The sequence below is a fragment of the Chanodichthys erythropterus genome, chromosome 10, assembly GCF_024489055.1.
Source record: "Chanodichthys erythropterus isolate Z2021 chromosome 10, ASM2448905v1, whole genome shotgun sequence".
In the NCBI taxonomy this organism is placed as follows: domain Eukaryota; kingdom Metazoa; phylum Chordata; class Actinopteri; order Cypriniformes; family Xenocyprididae; genus Chanodichthys; species Chanodichthys erythropterus.
Window position 1 is genome coordinate 17,596,946 of NC_090230.1, and position 25,152 is coordinate 17,622,097.

At 35.4% G+C, this 25,152-nt stretch overlaps 2 protein-coding genes across 2 annotated transcripts in view; both read left to right on the forward strand.

Moving 5' to 3' along the window:
- Positions 1–8,329: 8,329 nt before the first annotated feature.
- LOC137027802 (claudin-1) lies at positions 8,330–11,232 on the forward strand. Its single transcript, XM_067396333.1, has 4 exons — positions 8,330–9,031; positions 9,121–9,285; positions 10,305–10,383; positions 10,482–11,232. The coding sequence occupies exons 1-4, from the start codon at positions 8,821–8,823 to the stop codon at positions 10,639–10,641; spliced, it is 615 nt and encodes a 204-aa protein (XP_067252434.1). The 5' UTR covers positions 8,330–8,820; the 3' UTR covers positions 10,642–11,232.
- Positions 11,233–15,932: 4,700 nt separating this feature from the next.
- p3h2 (prolyl 3-hydroxylase 2) overlaps positions 15,933–25,152 on the forward strand; it is a 59,842-nt gene continuing 50,622 nt past the window's right edge. Inside the window, exon 1 of the mRNA XM_067396334.1 lies at positions 15,933–16,506. Coding sequence (XP_067252435.1) covers positions 16,099–16,506 — 408 coding nt within the window. The 5' untranslated portion in view covers positions 15,933–16,098. The remainder of the gene's footprint in view (positions 16,507–25,152) is intronic.

A 25,152-nucleotide genomic window follows, 5' to 3' on the forward strand; every position in this document is an offset into this window, starting at 1 on the left:
GGCAAAAGCCAAAAATACACTGTATGGGTCAAAATTATAATTTTTTCTTTTATGCCAAAAATTAGGATATTAAGTAAAGATCATGTTCCATGAAGATATTTTGTAAATTTCCTACCATAAATATATCAAATATCAATATATTGAGTGGATATGCATTACCAAGGACTTTATTTGGACAACTTTAAAGGCGATTTTCTCAATATTTAATTTTTTTGCACCCTCAGATTCCAGATTTTCAATATAGTTGTATCTCAGCCAAATACTGTCCTATCCTAAAAACCATACATCAATGGAAAGCTAAGGCGTATTTATTCAGCTTTCAGATGATGTATAAATCTCAATTTAAAAAAAATAAAATAAATAAATAAAACATTGACCCTTATGACTGGTTTTGTGGTCCAGGGTCACACATACATACACATATACACACACACACATACAAACTTCTATGTTAGGTGTGATTAATCAAGTTGACAGCACTAATTAAAAGAAAAATACAGTATAATCACTATCCAAGGAACTATTTTGTTGTTGTGTGACCAAAAAAAAAAAAAGAAAAAAGAAAGTAAATGTTACTTTGTGGATACAATCTGTCATTAAGCTAAATTAAAACCTTATTTTCCACCAAATTTTCATACACATGAAACCATCATAAACATTCATCATCTTTATTTGTCACTGACACTTGAAAAACAACCCAATGTAAGACAACAACAAAAAAGAGAAACCTTAAAACAAACTGCTATAAATGATCAAATGCATGATCCAAATCTGGTGTGGTTATTTTCTGCATAAAGGCCTCAATTACAATTGAATGAGGAAGTTTAATTCCTAACAAGTGAACTGCCTCTCCTGGGCAGGTTAACCAACATGCCAAAGATTTTCAGTTACTTGCATGTTGCATGCAGATCATTTGTCCGTTGTCACTTTCCTTGCATTCCACTGCCATCCAGCGGCAACCAATATATATACACATATGTGTGTCATACATGCATTATATTAGACGTTTTTCCTCATTATGATTGTAGATGTGACTCCAGATACTCCCAGATATTCATGGCAAGAAGCTGAAAATCTGCAGCGCCCACTACTAGAAACAATGACTGAAATCCTGCTGTTCATCTCAGCCACGATTCCTAGCAATGTGCAGTGCAGGTCAAAAACTCCAGGTAAACAGGTGTTACGCAACATCTGAAATAAAACATGAGTTCATTTTTGATATTTCATTCACACGTCCACTATAACAGAACCTAACAGCTTTAACAGAGAATCATCTTTGAGCATCAGTGGTTGATATTAACAGGGGCAGTGTGACAGTGTTAACATGCTGTTAACTAGGGGATTATATTGAATATTTGCAGTTTTAAACGTGAATAATGACAGTGAAAATACAGTTTTGTCAAAGCTAAAATGATCAAATTAAAATTACCGATGCTAAACCTAATTTATACAATACTAGGGCCTGAATCATTGAAAAAAAGAGATACTTATGCATTTAGTATCAAAAAGTATCAAATTTATCATTTGAACATGCTAAAGCAAGGCCTATTAGTTTAACATTAGAGTATCACGGAGCCCTGAATCACGAGGTGAACGTTTTTGCCTTTTGTCTCTTTTCTTGACTATAAACTAAGGTCTGTTTTTTCTAGAAGTGATAGCACTGTGGCACTATATTAAAAAAATACATTGAATTGTATTTTCCCATCTTGCGGTTCTAGGCTTCTGTCATAAACAATTTTGTTTAGTAAAAGCCACACAATTTCAAGTTAGTTTTCTTTAAAAAAAAAACAAAAAAAAAACAGTAGTCTAACGTATTATTTGAATTTATAGCGCGCAACGAACTTAACGCAACGCGACACAGCTACCAAACTTGGGTAAAGTTGGTTTTATATTCGCACATTCGGACATCCGTATTCAATAGCCTTGTTAATCACACTACATTGGACATTCAGTGGACATTCACAAGTAAATATGCCATTAAAACAATACTTGCCTATTTTGATCGACTTTGACTTTGAAATTCGCAAACATTAATTTATTGCACATTTATTGGAAAGTCTGAATTTATCAGAAGTCCGAATGTGCGAATATAAAACCAACTTTACCCAAGTAACTACCAAAGCCACCAATTTAAGAAGAACGCGCCATGAGTGAACACATAGGCTGTGTGTATTAACCTGTAAGTCTTTATTTGTATCTTATTTAATATAACCTTGAACTATGTCACTTAACCTGGCTGTCAGTTACGCAAAATGCTCCTCAGTGAGACAGTTGCTTACCTGAGAGAAACGCAGCAACAGCGGTCCAAACGCGAGGCCCGTGTCGAAACATGGATATTTACACACCCAACACTCAGCAATGACAACCTCCAAACTGTTTTAAACTCTACACTTCAACACTTTCTCCTCCGTGAGTGAAAAGTGGAAGCTTTTAGGTGTGTCGGCGCGCAGGTGTGAATGTCTATTGGCTTTCCTTTAATTCTCGGCATTTACCCTTCTCGGACCGATGAGCCTGCGGCACATCTTCAGGAAAAACCGGTACAGGTGGTCACATGAGGGTGTGTCGAGTCAGTGATAATTAAACTCAAACAGGTTGGATATGCGTGTAAAAACTTATTCTGCTGAATTAAAAAAAAACAAAAACGACCAGGCTACATGAAAATAAATCCATCATGTTGGTTATAGTTTTGCTTTTGGCAGAGAGAAAAACTCGAGTCCTGAACTTCGAAGCTTTAGACTCGGAGATTCGCGAGTCTTAAAGGGATAACTCACCCAAAAATGTTTTTTTTGTTTTGTTTTTTTCATCAGTTAGTCTACTCATGTCGTTCCTACGGAGCCCCTATGGGGACATAGTGATGGAAAAGAAATATGAGATGAAAAAATATATTTCAATGCTTTTACATTCCCTCACAAATCTTCCCAAGAAACTTTATGTTTGCTCACTCCAAACCCCTAAGACTTTCGATCATCTTTGGGGAAAAAAACACAAATGTTTTGCAGCGTCAGAGTTTTGGGTGAATAGACTTTCAATGGAGGGACAGAAATCTCTCAGATTCAATTAAAAATATCTTAATTTGTTACTGAAGGTGAACAAAAGTCTTTCAACTTGAGCATGAACACTTTATGACAGAATTCCAGAAAAGCGTTAAATCTGTGTCACTCTTGTTTTGCAATGCATGTAGTTGGGCCTTAATGTAGGCTAGTATGTACTAGACTGCTACCTAAAAAAAAAACTAATCCCTCATATTCGCTCCATATTTCAATAGTGTTATTTGTGTATGATATAAAAGAAGAGAAAGCCAGATACATTCTCATTGTAATTGTCGTTGGGCCTCAGGCTGTCTTTCCAGGAATGACATCCGACAGGTTTGAGAGCGGCAGTCCTAGGGCACATGCTGGGAGTTGTGACATGAACTTGTAACTGATGTTTCGGGGTATTGCTGGTTACACTTCATAATATCTTTAGTAACTTTCAAAAATAAGTCAGTAAAAATATTATTACAATATATGCTTGATAAGTGGGTCTGATGATACACAATCAAATATTTAAAAATCTGAAAAAAACATAATTATTATATAAATGTTATTTAACATAAAATATTAAGTATGTTTATATTTTATTTATTTGATAATTTATTTTATATATTTTTTTATATTTATGCAACTAATAGTTTACACAAAATTAAAAAAATAACAATATGGTAACACTTTTCAACAAGGTTCCATAGTTAAAGGTGCAGTATGTAAGATTTCTGTCCGCTAGAGGTCGCTAGAGGCCTATTCAAAACAAAGGTGTAGTTTGATGACGCCAAGTTTAAGCGCGGAATCTTGGGACATGTGGTCTTCACCTCAACAGCCGGTGAAAAAGAATTGGGATAGAACTCGGGAACAAATCATGTTCATGGATGCGATTATTAACATTACTGTAGTATGAAGCAGAGCAGGACCGAGTGTTTTGGGAGCTGAACGAGGCCTCCAGAGCGACTGCGCATCACACGCCTCACAAGCAACAGAACTTTTATTATGACACAGTCGCCGGCGCCGCTTCCGCTTTTCCGTTCATGAGTATGAGGTAACGCAGCTCTGTTTATCATATTAGATACATTTGATAGTGCTGAAAATGATTTTATAACGTTACTCTGCGCATTTGTTCGGCGGCTGCACTGTTGCACACTGCAGTAAGCTAGATCGATTTTAAGAATATCATATTAATAAATGCTGGATAGCTTGTGTTGATAAATGGCATGCAATTAATTTTAAAATGTATTGTATGATGGAAAAAAATGCTGTATTACTGTTACTAAAAATAAAGCTGCATCTGATTATGCTATGTTAGCTACTTCACAAAATAGTGTTTTTCTCTGAGGCATGGTAAAGCATGGTACTCTCTAAAAATCAAGAAAATTAGACTTAAACAATAAGACTAAACATGTTGAGCTATATAACAATAATTAGTTTTCTGTCTATAAATATATAAAAAAAGTTGTTCCCTTGTCTATTAAAACATGTAATATATTAAAGCGTCTTCTGTGTTTCCATGGTTTCTACAAAATAAATCGAGGGTAACGTGGGTATGATGCAAATGACAGGCGACTCCTCACATGTCCTGGAGCCTTGGTTAAAATTGCAATTTTCTCACGATTTACAAATAGTTGTAAACATTTGGGATATTGTACGGAAGACGATTAGGGCCAAGCAATAATAAAAAAATAAAACCATCTCGAGATTAAAGTAGTTAAATTTCGAGAAAAAACTTGTTAAATTTCGAGAAAAATGTCGAAAATAAAATGTTGAGAATAAACTCATGAAATTACGAGAAAAAAAGTGTTAAATTTCAAGAAAAAAGTCGAGATAAAATGTTGAGAATAAAGTCATTAAATTACGAGAAAAAAGTTGTTTGATTATGAGAACAAATTCGTTAAATTATGAGAAAAAAATTGTTAAATTTTGAGAAAAAAAGTCGAGATAAAATGTTGAGAATAAACTCATTAAATTATGAGAAAAAAGTCATTAGATTATGAGAACAAATTCGTTAAATTATAAGAAAAAAAAAGTCGTTAAATTTCGAGAAAAAAAGTTGAGATAAAATGTTGAGAATAAAGTCATTAAATTATAGGAAAAAATCGTTAAATTATGAGAACAAATTCGGAATTTAATGATATTCATAATTTAATGATATTTGGATATTTTAATTTAACAAGTTTATTCTTTTTATTAATTTATTAACATTTTATTTAGACTTTTTTCTCAAAATTTAACAACTTTAATCTCGAGATGGTTTTATTTTTTTATTATTGCTTGGCCCTAATCCTCTTCCGTAATATTGTAAGTATTCAAGTGAACTAAATATATAACACTGGCCTAGTGTTTTTTTTTTTTATATTTTACTGCAAAATTCTTACATATTGCACCTAATATTAGTAATATTAACAAAAATACATTTGTTAAAGAATGTATTAATAACTGTTAATAACACTGTTAGCATTTTATAGCTCAGGTCTCTTAAATAATAGGCAACATATAATGTTTATATGTAAATAAAAGCCTACATTCAATCTGTTCATCATACAAATCAATCAAGTCTCTTCAGAAAATTCGGACTAAACCGCTCAATTCATTTGAATTAGTTTTACGATCTCTTTATGAACTTTTGAAGCGTCACATTTTCAGTTGTGTTGGCTATCAATGGAGGGACAGAAATCTCTCAGATTTCATTGAAACTATCTTAATTTGTGTTCTGAAGGTAAACGAAGGTCTTATGGGTTTGGAACGACATGAGGGTGAGCAAATGATGACAGAATATTCATTTTTGGTTGAACTAACCACAGTGTTGATAATGTACCCTCCAATCAGGCAGTATACAGAAGGACCACAAGATGGCATTAGATTGTTTTTAACAAGACCCTATTAAATATTGGCGTTGTACCGTCAATGCTAACTTGTCCATTTGTGCTTCAGAAATTACTCCTGCAATGAAACAAAACAGAATATGTTTGTACAGTCATCAGCTTGAGTACTGGAATACATTTTTGTGCAGGAGCCAAAGCATACACTGCTCTGGTGTTGCTAGGGCATTTTCTTTCTTTCCGTTTCGCTTTTTACTTCTAAGTTTTGTGCTTGAACATAAACATTAAATAATTTCCGCAAAATATATATTTAAATGGGTATGTATTTTATAGTAATAAAATATATAAAATGACATTTAAAAAGGGTGTTTAAAAGAAATGTAATGAAAAAAATTATGTGATGAAGGCATTGTTAAACATTTCCCACGCTGTAAAAAATATCCCAGTAAAATTTATGGTAAAAAACCAGCAGCTGTGGTTGCCAGAACTTTACCGTAAAAAATACAGTAGCAACGTAAAAAAAAAATCTGTTAAATTTACGGTAAAATAACGTATTTCATTAACTGATACAATGTTAATTTACCAACCTAATGAAGTACTAATATCTGATTTGGATCTTTGTAATACACTGACAGTCACCAAACACAGTGGTGATGAGAGTCACGTGATGAATCAAAATTCATCACAAGCAGATTTTCCACAAGCCGAGAAGGAAAAACACTAACATATAGAAGGTGCACTGTAAAAAATTACCGTGATTTTAACAGTAAAAGACTGTAAAAATGCTGCGGTGAAAAACTGTTAATTGGTTTACAGAAAGTTTCCATACTATATACAGTACGGTGAATAACTGTAATAGATCTAATGGTACATTTAATGTAATTTTACGGTAAAATACCGTTAAATTCACAGTTTTTGAAAGTGAAAAATAACAATTCATTGTAAAATTTACAGTGAAAACACGTAAATTGACATTCCCACAATTCCCTGCGTGACACTTCACATTTGATATATTTTTGTTGAAATAACTCTGTTTCTTCTTAGTTTTTCTCATTTTTTTCTAATCAGTTATGTACATTAGGGTTTTATGTTACATCTAATGTTGTTAAATTAATGTTTATTGCATTTTTAAAATTCCATGCATGTTACCATGATGGTGTTTAGTGTGTGTGTGAATGACACTGTGTGCACCTTCTATATGTTAGTATTGTCCTTCTCAGCTTGTGATGAACTTTGATTCATCATGTGACTCTTATCACCACTGTGTTTGGTGACTGTCAGTGTATTATAAAGGTACAAAACAGATATTAGTACTTCATTAGGTTGGTAAATTAACATTATATCAGTTTATGAAATATGTTATTTTACCGTAAATTTTACTGGGATTTTTTTTACAGTGTACTGAAATCCAATGTTAAATATACATATTTAAAATGTAAAATTCACATGTAACTCCGTAAGTATGTTTACGGTTTGATGTAATTTTTACAGTATTGTTCTGGTAACCACAGCTGCTGGTATTTTTCCATAGAAACAACTGGATTTTTTTTACAGTGTGTACACAGTGTCATTTTGTTTTCACTTCCAAAAACTGTGAATTTAACGGTATTTTACTGTAAAATTACATTAAATGTACCGTTAGATCTATTACAGTTATTCACCGTATATAGTACGGAAACTTTCTGTAAACCAATTGACAGTTTTTCACCGCAGCATTTTTACAGTCTTTTACTGTTAAAATCACGGTCATTTTTTACAGTGCAGGCTATTTTAAATTGACCTTTACATAACATAAAGAAAGAATATGTGAATCTAAAAAACAACCACATGATGGGACCCATAAAAGTTGTTGAAATTAACGACAGAAACATTCATATACAGTCAAACCAAAAATTATTCAGACATTTTTTATATATTTTTACTAGTGGGTGGAGGTCACTAAAGTTCATTTATGTAAGTGAGGATTGCAAAATAAAGTAAACTGTGACATATTATACCCAAGAATTCTTCATACAGTGGACTACCAGTAAAACTGATACAAATTTGGAAACAAAAATTATTCAGACACTTTGACCATGTTTTGCTTAAGTGTTATCTGACATAATTAAGATAATTTTTTTCTGAAAACTCTGAGATCTTGTCATATTTTATTACCATTTTTTTTAAACTATAGTGAATAAACTGAATTAATGATTGAAATATTCAAGGTGTCTGAATACATTTTGTTTTGTCTGTAAATTAATCATGAAACAGCTTCAGAAATAAAATAAACAATAACAGCTTTTTTTTTTTTTTTTTTTAAAAAAACAAAAAAAACAATAGTATTAGTCGCTGTTACTATTAGTGGATTGCTTTCCCAACATATTAGTGTCCATCCTCCCACCCACCCACTTGTTTCCTGTTACGATCACAACCCGAAAAAAGGAGGAAACATCACAAGATTATGAGTGGAAATAGTAAAATTATCTTTTGGATATATCTGTGAATAAGCAGGTGTGTCTTGAAACAAATTGTACAATTTATCATGGTCATCAGATGGAATGTGCTGATTTATACAGTTTGAATGTTTTCACATCATTTCACATGAAACATTATTCATCTCCATCCTCCTTGATCTTAATACATCAAAATAAAAATGCAACTGTTTATTTAAAGGATGCTTTTATCCAGAATGACTTTTTGTGACGACTAAACCAACAACCTCCAATTTTTCCAACCCAAAACTTCAACCGCTACACGTTTAACTTGAGTTCAAGCAAGATTTTGCTGGAATAAAGCTGTTACTTCCAAGAAAATCTGACCCAATGTCCTGTCCATGAATGACATAACAACTGATTCACACCTACACTCACGATAATAAATAGCAGCCCAGATTACTCAGTTTCAATCACTGAGCTTCAGTAACAGGACAGTGGACACATAGTACTGACCGTCTTCAAAGAATTCTACTTGTGCGTTTGTCTTTCAATTCAACAATGGCTCTTCAGCTCTTCGGTTATATTATGTCCATCATTGGATTATGTGGCCTAATTGTAGGCACATTTACAAACGAATGGAAAATCATTGGACACGAAAATGACCAAACTGTGACTAGGGATGAATACGAAGGACTGTGGATGGAGTGCGAAATAAGAAGTTCGTCTGTAGCTATTTGCAAATATTACAATTCTCTTCTTCATCAAACCTGTGAGTATCTGTCCTAAGATTTATGGATCCATCTGCTGTTTGACATCTTAAATAGATGTGCTCTGATTGTTGCTGTGTTGTTGTTGTAGATGAAATTCAGCTGGGCCGAGTAATGATGATCATCAGCATCGTCTTTGCAAGCCTCGCCGCGCTGGTAGCCATTTCGGGCCTCAGGTGCTCGAGATGTCTAGACGAGAACGAGAAGTCGAAGGACAGAACTGCCTTTGCCGGGGGAATCCTTTTTGTGTGCAGTGGTGAGTTCAACCCAGATTTGAAAAATCATTATGAAACTCGAGCCAGAAGTGAAATCTATTTTTTTGTGCTGTCAAATCGATAAATCACAATTGATTGTGTCTAACATAAAAGTTTGAGAGTGTGTGTGCGCGATTAATTGCATATATCAGGTTCTTTTTTTAAGTCAATCATTTACAAACTTTTATTAGATGCGATTAATCGCGAATAATCAATTTCACAGCACTACTATTTTTCTTTGAAAATGTTTTTTACGAATATTTTCCAGCATTTTTGTTATAAAAAACTATCAAAAAAAAAAAAAAAAAAAAAAAAATATATATATATATATATATATATATATATATATAAGTTCTACTTAAAAATTAAACTAATATACCTTTTTTGGAAACTGTTTACATACTTTTTTTCAGGATTTTTTTTTTTTGAAAGAGAAATCTTTTGTACCAATGTAAAACTTACTGTCACTTTTGATCAATTGAATCTATCCTTGCTGAATAAAAATACTGTGTATTTTAAAAAAACACTACTTTGGGGTTTGGGGTAGTAAGATTTAAAAAAAAACATTGCAAAGATACAGTAAATTGTTAAAAAGTGACACTAAAGACATTTATATAACATAGATATTCTATTGATCAAAAAATCCTGAAAAAAGTGTTATGATTTCAACAAAAACATTATGCACTACTGTTTTCAACACTGATAATAATAAAAAAGTTTCTTAAATGATTTCTGAAGGATCATGTGACACTGAAGACTGAAGTGATCATGTTGAAAATTCACAGGAATAAATTACATTTCAACATTTATTAAAATATAAAACAGTTATTTTAAATTGTAATAATATTTCACAATATTACTGTTTTTTACTGTACCTATATTTTACAGTAAACAGTAGTGTAAATTTATATTTCTCTGAGATAGATAACATAAAAAAACATTACAATTGACTCTGTCAACCCCTACAGTTAGACTTAAGCCTTATGAATATGTGCATTCTTTTTTCTTATAACCTTTCTAGGTCTGTGTGCTTTGGGCCTAACCAGCTGGTTTATGTATGGAATTGTTGAGAATTTCTTTCAGGACACACGTAATGATAGGTAGGAGTTGTTTTGTTTCTAGTATTCATTGGAGCTTCATGTCTTTTTGTGTGTCTGAAATATTGATCATGAATACTAACTGTGCTGGATCTTTGTAGGTATGTGATCGGCAGGTCTCTGATTGGTGCATTTGTTGGATCTTTGCTTTGTTTATTTGGAGGCGTGCTCTTATGCGCCTGCAGCGTAACGCACCTGCGATCCAACAAAAATCTCAGCACACATATAGTCCCCAAGAATCCTGGAAAAGACTATGTTTAAGGATCCTGAGAACATCTGAATACCTCAACTTAATCTCAACGGCAGACACTAGTAGTTACTGTGTACACTATGTGCTTGCATTGTGTTAGATAACTATAAATACACTGCATTTAGTTTTCGGTTTATGTCATGATTTTTTATTATTATTATTATTATTTACTTATGACTTTTAGAGTTTTGATGTATTTTTAGATGTTTGGGATGGGTCTCTCTCCACATTAAACTTTGACCTCTGAGTCAGTTAGCTAGAAAAAGAGGAGGCTGGGATTGCTTAACTAACAATTCAGTGCTGCCCACAAAGGAAGTAATGACATACCCAGTAACTCTAGAGATATTTTTTACTATGTTAATGCTAATTTTTTTTTTTTTTAAAGAGGGAGATTCTAGGCTTTGATGTACTGTAGATTATATGCCAATGCAAAATTTATACAGCTTCAGCATTTGATGCTTGTTTGATAATTTCAATACTTTATGTAATTATTTCAGAATTACACAATAAAGGTTTGTTATCACCAAATGTACTTTGTTGCTATCCCTCCTTATACCGCTGAATGTTATTTTCTTAAAGTGTTTTTAGCACTTTTACATTAGCTACAACATCAAAATATTTTGAATGCCAGGTCAATTCACTTCATTTGTGGGGAAAAAAATCTCATATAGTCAAGCAAAAATTGACTATGACCAAGGATGGGCAGTATCAATATTTCAAATACATTTCAGTATTTTGTAATTTGTATTTGATAGGGTTGATGAAAATGGCTTTGTATTTTGTATCAAAATACTTTAGTGTTTTGAATTTTTGTAGTTTTAAAATACTGTAAAATACTTTGTGAGAAGTCTCATAAAAATCATAAAAATGCAACCTCTGATTGGTCCTTACTCAATAATTTGCCCAGACTTGTTGAGTTCAGAACAGATGTTAAGTTTTGGTGTTCGTTTTAGTAGTCTATAGGTTACCAATTTACATAATGTTCTTGAAAACTATTATACCGAGCAGCAGCCCCCTATATTTATGATTAACATTCAGTTGATTAATTAGTTATAAACTAGTTGCTATGAATACAGGTGCCATGAGTACAGGTGCCATCAGTTGTCTTCTTATGAATGACTTGTTTGTCACTGAGTCCGTGTTGCTGATGCAAAGTAGGCCCTTCATTACCAAACACCAAATAACTACGATACAATTATAAGTCAACTGTTAAAAATTTAACTTCTGGTTACTTTAAAACTAACCTTCATCTGGAAGATCACAGGGATATGTGAATATTTTATCTGTTAAATCCACAATATGTAAATTTTCGCCGCTAGAGGTCGCTTATTCAGTCGCTTATCCTTGATTTTGTGGAATCATATATGTTTTATTAGACAGATGAGGAAAATATTTGATGTTTCCATGGTTTCTACCAAATAAAACCGGAAATCGAAGGTAACGCTGGGATAATGTCATTGATAGGTGATGTGTCCTGGTTAAAATTGCATATTTCTCTGGATTTAAACATTCTTGGAAACATTTAGGATAATGTAAATACACAAGTTAACAAAATATATAACACTGTTCTAGTGGGTTTTTTATATATATATATATATATATATATATATATATATATATATATATATATATATATATATATATATATATTAATCCAAAAATCCTTTAACTGGTTGCATATGTCAGATTTATTGATTGACTCGGGCAGAGAAAAGCTCTTGCTATCAAACATTGTTTACTGATTCAGTGTAATGGTGAAGAGATAGATCAAATAGGCCAATTGATGGAAGGTATGCAAAGAAATGTCATGCTCCCTTGTAAAAGTATTTTTTAGTATTTTTAAAATACAAAAATACAGTAGTTTATTTTGATACATGGTGTGGCTGCTGTATTTTGTAGTTTATTTTGATACACTTAAAACTGAGGTATTTGGTATTTTATTTTAAAATACATTTTGATGTATTTTTGCCCAACCCTGACTATGACCTTAAAGGCCTAAATTATATGTATGCTTAATACGTGGCTCTCTGAAACGGATTCTAATTGTGATATTAAGGGGTCAAATATTTACTTATTCCACAATTAGAATCCGTTTAAGAGAACTGTATATTTGATTGTTGTGCACAGCAACATACCAGTAGCCTGCTATGTCTCTCGCTCTGGATGCTTTTTTGTCTTATTGGCGCCATCTTGCGACTCAAATGGCTAATAAACATTGCATTTTAAAAAAAAAAAAACGTTGAAAATTATCTTAATTCCTGAAATATATCACTTAAAATAGATGTCGTGAAATATCGCTGTGACAGCCCTATAGTGCACAGTCACCGGTCAGGATCTTTCTATAGCCAATCAGAAGCTTTTGAGGCTTTTTAAAAAGCCAGGTTATTTTTTTAGCCAATCAGAAGGCTTTTAAAGGTAGAGTAGGCGAGTACCTCAGAGATGACATGTTTTTATTGGCCAACCCGGAAGTTAGCGGCGCACAGGTTCCCTCGATTGAAAGCCAATGCATTTTTCCCATAGACTTTTGGAAAATTGCAAAAAATAAGCTCCGTGTTTAACAAAGGGTTATGACACTTACACGTTTTGTCCATCAAGATAATCTTTACAAGTTAACGCAACATTTATACATTTTGAAGCCTAAACAGTTTACCTAACAGTAGGCTATAAACAGACTTGTAGTTATAACAGAATTGTTAGATATACTTGTTTTTCTGTTTTGCAAGTTTATACCCCGCAATTCTGATTTTTCCCTCGTCAGAATTGTGATATAAACTCAAAATTGCATACTGGAAGATATAAACACGCAAATGCAAAAAAGAGAGAATTGTGAAATAAAAATGTTATAGGCTATAGTATAAAAGTTATTTATGTAAAATGTTACAGGTTTAAATATTATTTCATGCTATGTATGTATGTCCCCTATGAACTGCATATGTGAATATTATGTAGACTTACTGTTTACATCAAATTCATGCTTTAATAGTAGACTATTTATTGCAGGTTTCATCAGTTCAGTCTATGACTTTCAACATAAACGTCTCTGTTTAGCTTCAAAGGGCGTCTTCAATGACACCATTTTACAAAAATGAAGTCTGTATTTTTTGTATTCCAATTCTGACATCCAAGGACACACACACACACACACACAAAAACATTTTTCTCTTATTCTGTGGATTTCGCACATCTTCCTCCACCTGCTACCGCTATGTGCGCGCAGCTGCAAGTGACGTCACTGTGACATCTGCTCTGAATTGGTCTATACATAATGTTGACAAGCAGGTTGGACATAGTATCATCAGACCAAATCAAAGATTGGATTAACATTTTTTGGTCCGAGGACTTCCACGGAAGATATATGTAAATGTTTCAATATTTAGACAATTTCTATTATTGATTTCACATCCTGATAGCAGAGAGTTTCAACCAGTACAACAAAAAGGGTTAAAATTGCCTACCCTACCTTTAAGCCTTCAGGCATGATATGAACACAGGGCTGTTTTTGTGAATCTGGAGGGTGCGATGTCAGGATTTAGCATCTGTCCACAATGTACACTAAGCTTTTCATCGCTGGAGTGAGCGAGAAAATCATAGTGCTTGAAATGAAAGGCCGAGCTTCCTTGGTTTGTTTCTATTTGACAGGTAAAACCATGGTTAAGCTAAAATGGAGGGGTTATTGAAAGTGGAATGGTGCATTTCTGTGCTCTGGCATAAGTTGTTGAATAATGTATCTTACACTTAAAGTCCCCCTGAAATCAAAATGTAAGTTTTTTTATCTTAGTATTAACATGATAGTCTTAAAGGATTAGTTCACTTTCAAATAACATTTTCCTGATAATTTACTCACCCCCATGTCATCCAAGATGTTCATGTCTTTCTTCAGTCGAAAAGAAATTAAGGTTTTTGATGAAAACATTCCAGGATTATTCTCCTTATAGTGGACTTCAATGGACTCCAAACGGTTGAAGGTCAAAATTACAGTTTCAGTGCAGCTTCAAAGGGCTTTAAATGATACCAGACGAGGAATAAGAGTCTTATCTAGCGAAACGATCGGCCATTTTAAAAAAAAAATACACAAATGATCGCCTTGCAAGTGCTTCCGCTTTCCGTATTCTTCAAAAAGTTTATGTTGTATGTCCTACGCCTTCCCTATTCTACCTGCGGAACGAATGCAGCCAGTTCCATGTTTTTTTCGTAAGTAGAATAGGGAAGGCGTAGGAAGTACAGCATAAACTTTTTGGAGAATACGGAAATGTGGTTTTGGTGGACGCACTTGGAAGGCGATCATTTGTGTTTATATAGCATATACAGTTGTTTTTTTGTTTTTTTTAAATGACCAATTGTTTCACTAGATAAGACCCTTATTCTTCGTCTGGTATCGTTTAAAGCCCTTTGAAGCTGCACTGAAACTGTCATTTTGACCTTCAACCATCTGGAGGCCATTGAAGTCCATTATAAGGAGAAAAGTCCTGGAATGTTTTCATCAAAAACCTTAATTTCTTTTCGACTGAAGAAAGAAAGACATGAACATTGTGGATGACATGGGGGTGAGTAAATTATCAGGAAAATCTTATTTGAAAGTGAACTAATCCTTTAAGGTTATGAATAAGCTGCGTGTTCCAAAACAATGACAAAATTCACATTTAGGAGATATAAGCATTCAAAACTTACAATCTCTCAATTCCACTATGGATCACGGATTTTCATGACATCTCCACGGACTTCTCCTCAGATCTTCTGTCCAATCAAATGCTCTCTAGAATCTAAAGCGCCCCGCCCCCAAAATTATAAATAGACGCTGAAGCTGCGGCTGAAATCGGTCACTTGTTCACACATTTACTATTTTCTACATTGGTGAATGCCACATAGTGCACTATATAGAGGATAGGGAACGATTAAGACGGTGTAAATATGCTTTCCAGTGAAATTTAACGTCAGTGAATTATCTATCTGAACTAACGACATTAAATTTTCAGGAGAGCTGCAGTACGATTTATATCCTCTAGAGGGAGACGTTTAAACGGCGACTGGAGGTCTTCGCTTTGATGGCTTTGTGAGGATCATCTCAATGGAAAATTCTGACTGTGAATCAGTGTATTGTCTGTAATAGCGACACAACCTTTTTATATTTAAAATACCTTTTCATTGTTCTAAAATCCAGAAGCTCTAAATATAATTATGTCGCTGTTCAATGACATAAAAGTCAGACAGCTGGGGGTCGTCAACTATTGCTATTTCTTTCTTTTGTGGGCTGTAGGGGAGGAGTCAGCTCAGAATGAATGGGAGGGACGGGGGTCATTTCTGAAATGTCTCTAGTAGTAATCGGCCATTCATTATGAGTGACAACGAAACTGCCTTGAAGCTTAAAACGGTAGTTCAGCCGTCACATTCATTAGTCCGTACACACTAGGCTCATCGGGATTGTTTATCCATCATTCGGAGCGCATTATTTTGCGCACCATTACGCGAAGATGGATGTGAACCCTAAAATCTACGGCTTTTTGACATGTATCCTCCAGGCACTTCTGCTGTCATCGGCCACCCTGGAACCGTTTGACCTGCTGTTTGATAGCGGAGTGGAGGCTTTTCAGAAAGGAGACTATGGCAATGTGGTGCGGTACATGGAGAGCGCGCTGAACAGTTTCTCTGAAGTGCGCCAGACCAAAATCACTTGCAGACTGAAATGCAAGGACCAGCATCGCTTTGACAGCCTTCTGACTGATAAGTTTTTCGAAGTGGTTCTTTATAGGGCTCACTGTTTAAACGAATGCTTTGAGGGAAAACTTGGAGCTCAGTCCATGCACAAAGTTAGCGAGGATGTCATTCAAGATTTCAATAGAAGAATTCCCTACAACTACCTGCAGCTTGCGTACAGAAAGGTGGGTACAAGTTTCATAGATGCGACAGACCACGACTTGTTTAAAAGCACTGCGAGAAGGTATTTTGGCATTAGGAATGTTTGTATTAAACGTTTCTGAGCATCATAGCCGTTCGAAGTTGTGTAATATGTGTTTGAATGAAACTTGCTCGGCTTAATTCTAGAACGATAAAACGTTCGAACGTTAGAATCAAGAATTTCCTTGAATTACTTTTGAGTTAGAAAATCGAACATTTTGGTCAACGTTATGCATGTTCACAAGGTTTTAATACACAGCCTTAGTTTTCTTTTGGTGAACGTCGTAAATACACTGGAATCGAAATTTAATTTGTAGTACGACACGATTGTTACGCAATCTTGTGAGCTACTGTAGCCACCTACTGGGATGGGACGGGGGAACACTCTAGAAACTGGTCTACAAGTTTCTAATTTAAAATGATTCATATTCATGTAAGTCTTTCCCCAGATAAGTATGTTTATAAATGTATCGTTTCAGAACTGCAACTGAGGCCAAACACGCTTAAAGTCAGAGTAACCATTTCCTGCAAAATAACACTAGTTATAAATCTGTGGTAATATCGTATAACCTATTATATATTAAATTAAGGATATTATACAAAACAACAGAAAGATTCTGGAACCTTCTTAAACCAATGATGGAGCTATTTTACAGATATAGGTTAGTTGTTGTACATACATACTATTTTTGTATTTATGTACAGTGTTATTTCATAAAATAGAGTATTTCCAGTTGTTGTTTTTCTTTTCAAGTTTTTCATAGTAAACATTGTGAGGTAGTTGACACCTTTCAGGTTTTCAAACTTGACCATATTGTAAATTTATTAAATATAAATAGGCAGAGTAGGTTGACAGAGAGAAATGAATACACAGAAGACTCCATAAACAAACCTTCTGCATTTTGCATGATGTAACCCTTGAAATCACCCCCTTAAAATCCTAAAATAATTGAGATATTTAGACCAGTGCTTGGACAGCAGTCCAGACAGATGGGAACAGAGCGTGACATTCTGAAAGCAGCTAAGCCAAATCAGACATGTGCCTTTGGCCAGAGGTAGAAAGTGATTAATAAAAAGAAAAAGGAAAGCACTAGACCTCAGTAGATGAAGTCGGCACAGTTCTACGATGACCAGGAGAGAGATCAGACACATTCCTGTCAGCACTCCAGGTCGGTGAATGTCATAAAGAGATGTCTATGTGTGTGTATATATGGGGTGATATTTGTGAAACATTCCACCACTCTTTGATATTTTAACCACACAGCCCTCTTTTCCGTCATATTCCTGGCATAATGTGGCTTTTCGGCCTGGACGCAGGGGCCGCAGGCGCCAACTGTTACTTCATTGACAGCTTGTGTGTTTGTTTTCCTGGGTCAATCAGCATTTATCTAGGCAAATATTTTTTTTCCTCTTAAAGTGTGTTTGCTGTTCTGAAAGGAAAGGCACCAGCTTGTTTTGAGGTTATGAATGGATGAGTTTTTTTGTGCCAGCAGTATTGACCCCTGTTGCTCTGTCATTGGTTGGTTCATTTTGCATCAAAAAGTCCAATCAGAGAAGGATCAAAACTTGGCAAGAATGTCCTGTCAGATCTGCCTTGTGTAAAGCAATTGGGTTTGGGGGGGTTATCCTAGTCCCGTAAATTGAAAACTAGGATAAACTAGGATCATGTGCCATAAAATATCCGTGCAAAAGCACATTTCTGCTCACGGGCTTACATAAAAACAAATAGCACACGGTTATTCAACAGTTCGATTCAAGCGCAAATGACTCTCATGAGTCAGTTGAATTGTTAAAAATTATTTGCAAATTTAGAAATTACCGATTTGAATCTGAGTGACAAATCCTCCTCTGATTACCTTTATTAATAATTATTATAATAATAATATTTAGGCCGTCATATTGCTACAGTGTTTTAAATAATAATTCTTTAAATCTTTGTTTAGGGCTATATCTATTAAACTGACATAATCATTAGACTACAGAAATAAAAACCTTTATTAATAACAATAGTGACAGCATTATTATTATTTAAATCTTAGAACTTAGGCTACGTTCACACTGTCAGTCCAAATCTGTTTTTTGTGCATATCCGATGGAAAACCGATTACATTTAAGGAGTGTGAACGGCAAAATATCACATGATATGCGATTTTTACAAATCCATTTCGAGCTACATTCATATGTGGTTTGAAATCCTATTCAAATCAAATGTCTGGAAAAGTGTTTGACTGCTCTGATTGGATTCACACCACGTAAAACATTAATGTCAGATGTTGTCTGAAAGTCGCTGCAGAAACAAGGAAACAAGACATTTTTTGAAACCAAGTCGGTACTGAAATAACGAATCCGCTTAACGTCACGCTCAAAGCGTCACAATTTTAAAATTTCAGTACCGTTAGGTACCGAAGTCAGTACTTTTGACAACTCTAACATCTTCTGTAGGCCTATTGCAGACCACTCCATTTTGCAGTTGTTGTTGTTTTTGCCGTATACCTACCAACGCAACGTCATTGTCATAGAAACCAATGAAGACATTCCAGAAAGCAAAAGAGCAGCATGGGACACACAAATCGGATTTGAACAGTTGCGATACACAATGTGGACAGTCAATAATTTCAATCAGATTCCAATCGATACACAAAAAAAAATGTGATTTGGACTGACAGTGTGAATGTAGACCTGAAATACTCAAGGTGACAAACTCAGTTACAAAAAGGTGTGCTTTAATTGGGAACATAATGACAAAACATGACAACTGTTGAATGACGTGCAAACAGGAACAAAGGCTGACGACAACAAAGAGAAACATAATAAGAGTCCATGAATATGAAACTAAAACTAAAAGTGAGAGATATACTTTAAAAACTATGCATTTCCCGCTTTTACCACTAGACCTGATGAATATACCAGTTTACCTGTATAAGTAAAGGGATATTTTATCAGTTTTTGTCTCCAAAATGATATCCAATTTTGATACTGTCCTATCTGTGACCTCAATGTTACTGTTATATCTTTTCAGAAACTCACAAAGCCCAACCCATATCTATTGTGGTGCAACCAATGTTACGACAGATAACATCATAGAAAAGCCTTGTGAACGGCACTGTGGCAGCATTTTATCACAGAATGTCTACCATTGTCTTTCTAATCAACTCGGCACAATTCAATATGCAGTGCTTGAGAACATGTTAGTTTATAATAGAGCCCTCCATATTTTCCTAGAAATAAGCGACGGGACTACCCAACCGCTTCATTCTAGCAATTCAAGCGCTTGTGTACTAAGCAAACCGTGCACCTGCGTTGCTTGAAAAAAGTGTGTGAGTGTGTCAGGTTTCCCCAGTCACGCAGTGGGGTTTGGTTCGTGCCCATCACCACGCTCAGCCAGACAGCATGGCACTTCCTCTGCCAAACATTTTCTGGATGACCGACTCTAAGCGGATAACTGCACATCAGGAATGTATGGGCATGTTGCCTTATTTCGTTGCACAATAAATGGCCCTGCCTGGGATTACTAAGAAGAAAACATGACCACTGAATTGCGTGTGCTTCCAAGAGACTGCAAATTCTGCAAAGGCGAGCTGCTTCGTCAAGCCAGATGCGTATCTCATGGGGGGCTGTATTTTCCAGATCACAGGGCCAGAATTTTGCACTAGACAGAAAGTGGAGATAAACAACAGGTCGCAGATATGCAAGTCTTCGACTCTGTCCATTCTTGTTAAATCTTGAATTACGGTGCATATTTTACTTTAAGTCCCTTATCTTCTTTGATTTAGTCCCACATAAAACTGTTTTGGATATAATACGACTCCATAAAGATAGTAATCCCATGGGTCACAGGAAAGACCCAGAGCTGTTGGGCAAAGCTGATGAATGAAAGGACATTTGGGGGAATTTTGGCAAAGCCTAAGAAAGAGTGGAAAACGGGATGCTGCGGCCAAGCAAACATCTGTTTGCTCTGACAAATGGCTGTCTGCAGCCTGGAACAGTGTTCCTCTATCACTCTTGGCATCTCTTGTGCTTATGTTGAATGAAATTATGGTTTTCTTCTATAGAACAGTGTTTAACATTACAAATATTTATCCAGTATGTTTTAGAGTTTGTTTTAGACTTTCACAAAACATATCATGGTCATCTTGAAACTCAACATGGTCCACAGTGATTTCACTAAGTATATTTATTCATTAGAGTAAACGTAATGTTTGTGGCCTTTGCTGTAAACTTGATCTTTTGCAGTCTACCTCTGCCTACAATGAGACAATAGCTCTGCGTGTGTCGCATGTGGGACTTCGAAGAGGAAACTGTTTCTATTTTGGACAGCTGAGACATGGGGAGTTCCTTCTTTTTGTGTAGTTAAAGTATAGTGTCTGGCAGATAGAGCGAATTAAAAGAATACAGTAGTTCACCCAAACATTAAGATGTTTTGCAGAATGTTCACGCTGCTCTTTTCCATAAAACATTGATCCCAGGGGCTTGTGAAAAAAAGATGTACTTAAGTGTACTTAAATGGAGTACACAATTTTATTACTATGTTTCTTAACACACTTAAAGGTACAATATGTAAAATTTTTGCAGTAAAATATCCAAAAACCACTAGGCTATTGTTATATATTTTGTCCAGCTGATTACAAAAAATATCTCTAATGTTTTCAACTACTTGTAAATCATGAGAAAATTCCCATACTAAACAGTGACACGGGGCAGTGCAGTCGCCTGTCAATGATGTCAGTTACCTTTGTTACCGCCTTTACTGACGTGGAAACCACATGACAACAGTGCCGTGGAAAAATGCGGAAGTAGTGTCTAGCGTCCAGCAAACCACTAGCTTGCTTCAAGCAGTTCCTTATTTACTTCTTGCACGTTTTATGGTGGATTGTGTTACTTATTTATGGAACATAATTACTGTTTACCATCTGCCGCTGGTTCTGTCGACAAGGACAGCTCCCGTAAACTCATGACCGGAAAAGCGGAAGCGGTGCCGGCGACTGTATCATAATAAAAGTCCTGCTGCTCGTGAGGCGTGTGTTGATCAATCGCTCCAGCTCCTCGTTCAGCTCCCGCAACACTCGGTCCTGCTCTGCTTCATACTACAGTAACGTTAATAATCGCATCCACAAACATGAGTTCTTCCAGACTCCAATCCCTATTCTTTTACACCATCCGTTAAGATGGAGACCACATGTCCCAAGTTTCCGCTCTAAAACTTGGCGTCATCAAACTACGCCTTTGTTTTGAATAGGCTTCTAGCGACCTCTAGCGGAAAAAAATATCAAAAATTGTACCTTTAAGTACAGTTTTGAAAAGTGCCCTTTGTAATAAGACTCTAAAAATAAGTTCTTTAAAGTATTTTGTTTGTATGATCTTTTATCATGTTTTAAAGAAGTATACTTATCTTGATGTTTTGACTAGCATGTGTAGCCCCACTAGTTCGCACCTGCCCGCTCCAAGTGGGACGCGAACCCGGGTCCGTCTGCATGGGAGGACGGCGCTCTAACAAGGAGGCTAAAGATCACAGTCTCTAGCGTCAGTATCTCTTGAGTTCAGGGGAGTGTGGTTGACATGCACAGCTCTTACTAGCCTTCGTCCCCCCCAGCTTTACAGTATCAAACATGAAAAACAGTGTCAGTGCTTCATTTTTTTACAAGCACAACTTCATTTTGTACAATAAAGCGGCTATCCAGTGTGTTCATGTTTTCACCCGCGGAGATCTTACCTCAGCAAATCAAAATCACGGAATGAGTCAAAGATGCGTCCCACACGAGTGAAGGCGGAGCCTCAGCGCACACCTCCTATGATGTTATCGTCACTGACCAATGGTAGTACGAAGGTGTTTTGCATCTGGAGCGAACTTTTCCTGAAAGTTCGCTTTGGCAAACCATTTTGAACTTCCAAAAAGAACACAAAACGAACAGTTCGTTCTTCAATTTCGTTTGAAGTATATCAGGGCCTTAAAGGAACACTCCACTTTTTTTGAAAATAGGCTAATTTTCCAACTCCCCTAGAGTTAAACAGTTGAGTTTTACCGTTTTCGAATCCATTCAGCCGCTCTGGCGGTACCACTTTTTGCATAGCTTAGCATAGTTCATTGAATCTAATTAGACCGTTAGCATTGCGCTTAAAAATGACCAAAGAGTTTTGATATTTTTCCTATTTAAAACATGACTCTTCTGTAGTTACATTGTGTACTAAGACCGGCGGAAAATGAAAAGTTGCGATTTTCTAGGCTGATATGGCTAGGAACTATACTCTCATTCAGGCGTAATAATCAAGGAACTTTGCTGCCGTATCATGGCTGCAGCAGTGCAATGATATTACGCAGCGTCTCTCACAAACGTCTCCATGGTTGCAAGGCACGTTCCCTGTGCAAGCAGGGGCTCACAGGCGCTGCGTAATATCATTGCACTGCTGCAGCCATGGAACGGCAGCAAAGTTCCTTGATTATTACGCCTGAATGAGAGTATAGTTCCTAGCCATATCAGCCTAGAAAATCGCAACTTTTTATTTTCCGTTGGTCTTAGTACACGATTTAACTACAGAAGAGTCAAGTTTTAAATAGGAAAAATATCAAAACTCTTTGGTCATTTTTAAGCGCGATGCTAACGGTCTAATCAGATTCAATGAACTATGCTAAGCTATGCTAAAAGTGGTACTGCTAGAACCGGAGATCGGCTGAATGGATTCGAAAACGGTCAAACTCAACTGTTTAACTCTAGGGGAGTTGGAAAATTAGCCTATTTTCAAAAAAAGTGGAGTGTTCCTTTAAACCTCACTCCCATCCGGGTCACGGCACCAATATAGCCCCTCCAGTAGCCTACATCTGTTTCACATGCTAAAGCACATGTAAACTGTGTATTTGATACTACATTTAAAGTTAATATACAGTATTTTAAAGTATATCGTTTTTCTGTAATAAGTACTATTTTTTTTTTAAAGTATGCAACAAGACTTCTGTAGCCGTATGACAGTTTTGAATGAGGAATATATACCCATTTAAGTTGTCATTCACTTAAATAGTATTTGATGTCATTGATGTTCCATTGCCAAAAATACACAAATGTGATTTGGTCTGTCTCTCACACAAAGCTATTTCTTGACTTTAGAAGACTTGGAATGTAGCGCATGAGTCATGTGAACTTTTTCTTGCACTTTTTTTTTTGTCATTTTTGAAGCTTGACAGCCCCTGATCATTGATGTTTCCGTTATATGCAAAGGAGCTGTGCGAACATGTTGCAAAACATCTCTTGTGTTCCACAAATTACATTTTTGGCACTGAAGATGGTATTTCAAGTGAAGTATGCATTATTTCAATGTGGCTTTTAATTACTAGCAGTCATTCAGCATGACCTCAGGGGTCACTCACAGCAAGGGGACATCAATATAATCTACTACTTGTTTCTTAAGATGTTCATTCCTTCATTTCGCTCATCTCGTCATCTGCAGCACTTCTTTATTGCCTCTTTCATAAGTGGCGAGCAGGATGGCTTTAATTTTCATGACCCTGCATTGACCTTGAACAGACTCCACTACATGTCCGCATCTGTTTGTAATAGGACACCTCCACAGAAAATTATTGCGCACACTGGCGTCAACAAGTACCTGAGCGGAATGCTAGTGTGATGATGTAGAGGACTGTTGGAAAGAAGGATGGATGTCAGGAGCACATTTGAGTGTGGAAAAACAATCATTCTTGTTGTTTTTTTGGACACAAACTTTATCCTATTCAAGTCATGGGACCATTTTTCTTTGCTCATTTTATTGACATTAAAAATATATTGTTATTTGCTTACTTTCTTATGCAGTAATTCACTGGGATCAAGTTTTGAAGTTTATTTGAAGTTCTTCTGTTGGTTTAAAACGACAGACTTCTTTCATTTTTATTGCCTAAATTTAAGACAATTGCTCAGTATGAACTCGGTTCTTTCGAGATCGTTAGACGGCCCTATGGGGAGGCCCGATTTCATTCTCAACTCTCAAGATCTCTTCTGAAGGTCAGTTGTATGGTGAGGGGGTAAAGTACACTACTCCATTGTTAGCGGATGGTTACATTGGAGAGATTATTGGCACTCTAATCACTTTGCCCTGCACTTTCACTCTCTCATGTATTTAATCATGTGGGATTTGCCTAAAAGCTGAAGGGATCTCAGGTTCGATACATAAATAAACCTCACTAACCTCTCCAGTGTTGGAACATTTCGGAGCACTTTCCTGGAAAGTTTGCCGTGTGAGTCCCATACCACTGAGTGATGTTTCGTTATCTCTGGATCTTATTAGTAGTGCGAGTTAAGGGAAGCATAACTTTCTGCTTTTTGAGGGGGAAAATAACATTATAAAAGGAAATTATGTCATAGAGTGGACCCCTACAGACTGTCATGACTGTGTGTGAAGGTTCGTAATATAAGATAATTTATTATGAAAAGGCAGAAAAATATCATGTGGTGCGACTCCCAAAATAAAACAAATGATATTTATGAATTAATAATTCATGATATTTGTAAAAAAAAAAAAAAATGGAGAATAATGTATTTGAAGTGTAAGGAAAAGATATTACTTTTTCATTGGTTGCACTACATGACATTTTAGAGCCAGTAAATTTAAAATTTCCTGCGAAAGTCTTTTAAATTATCAACATGATT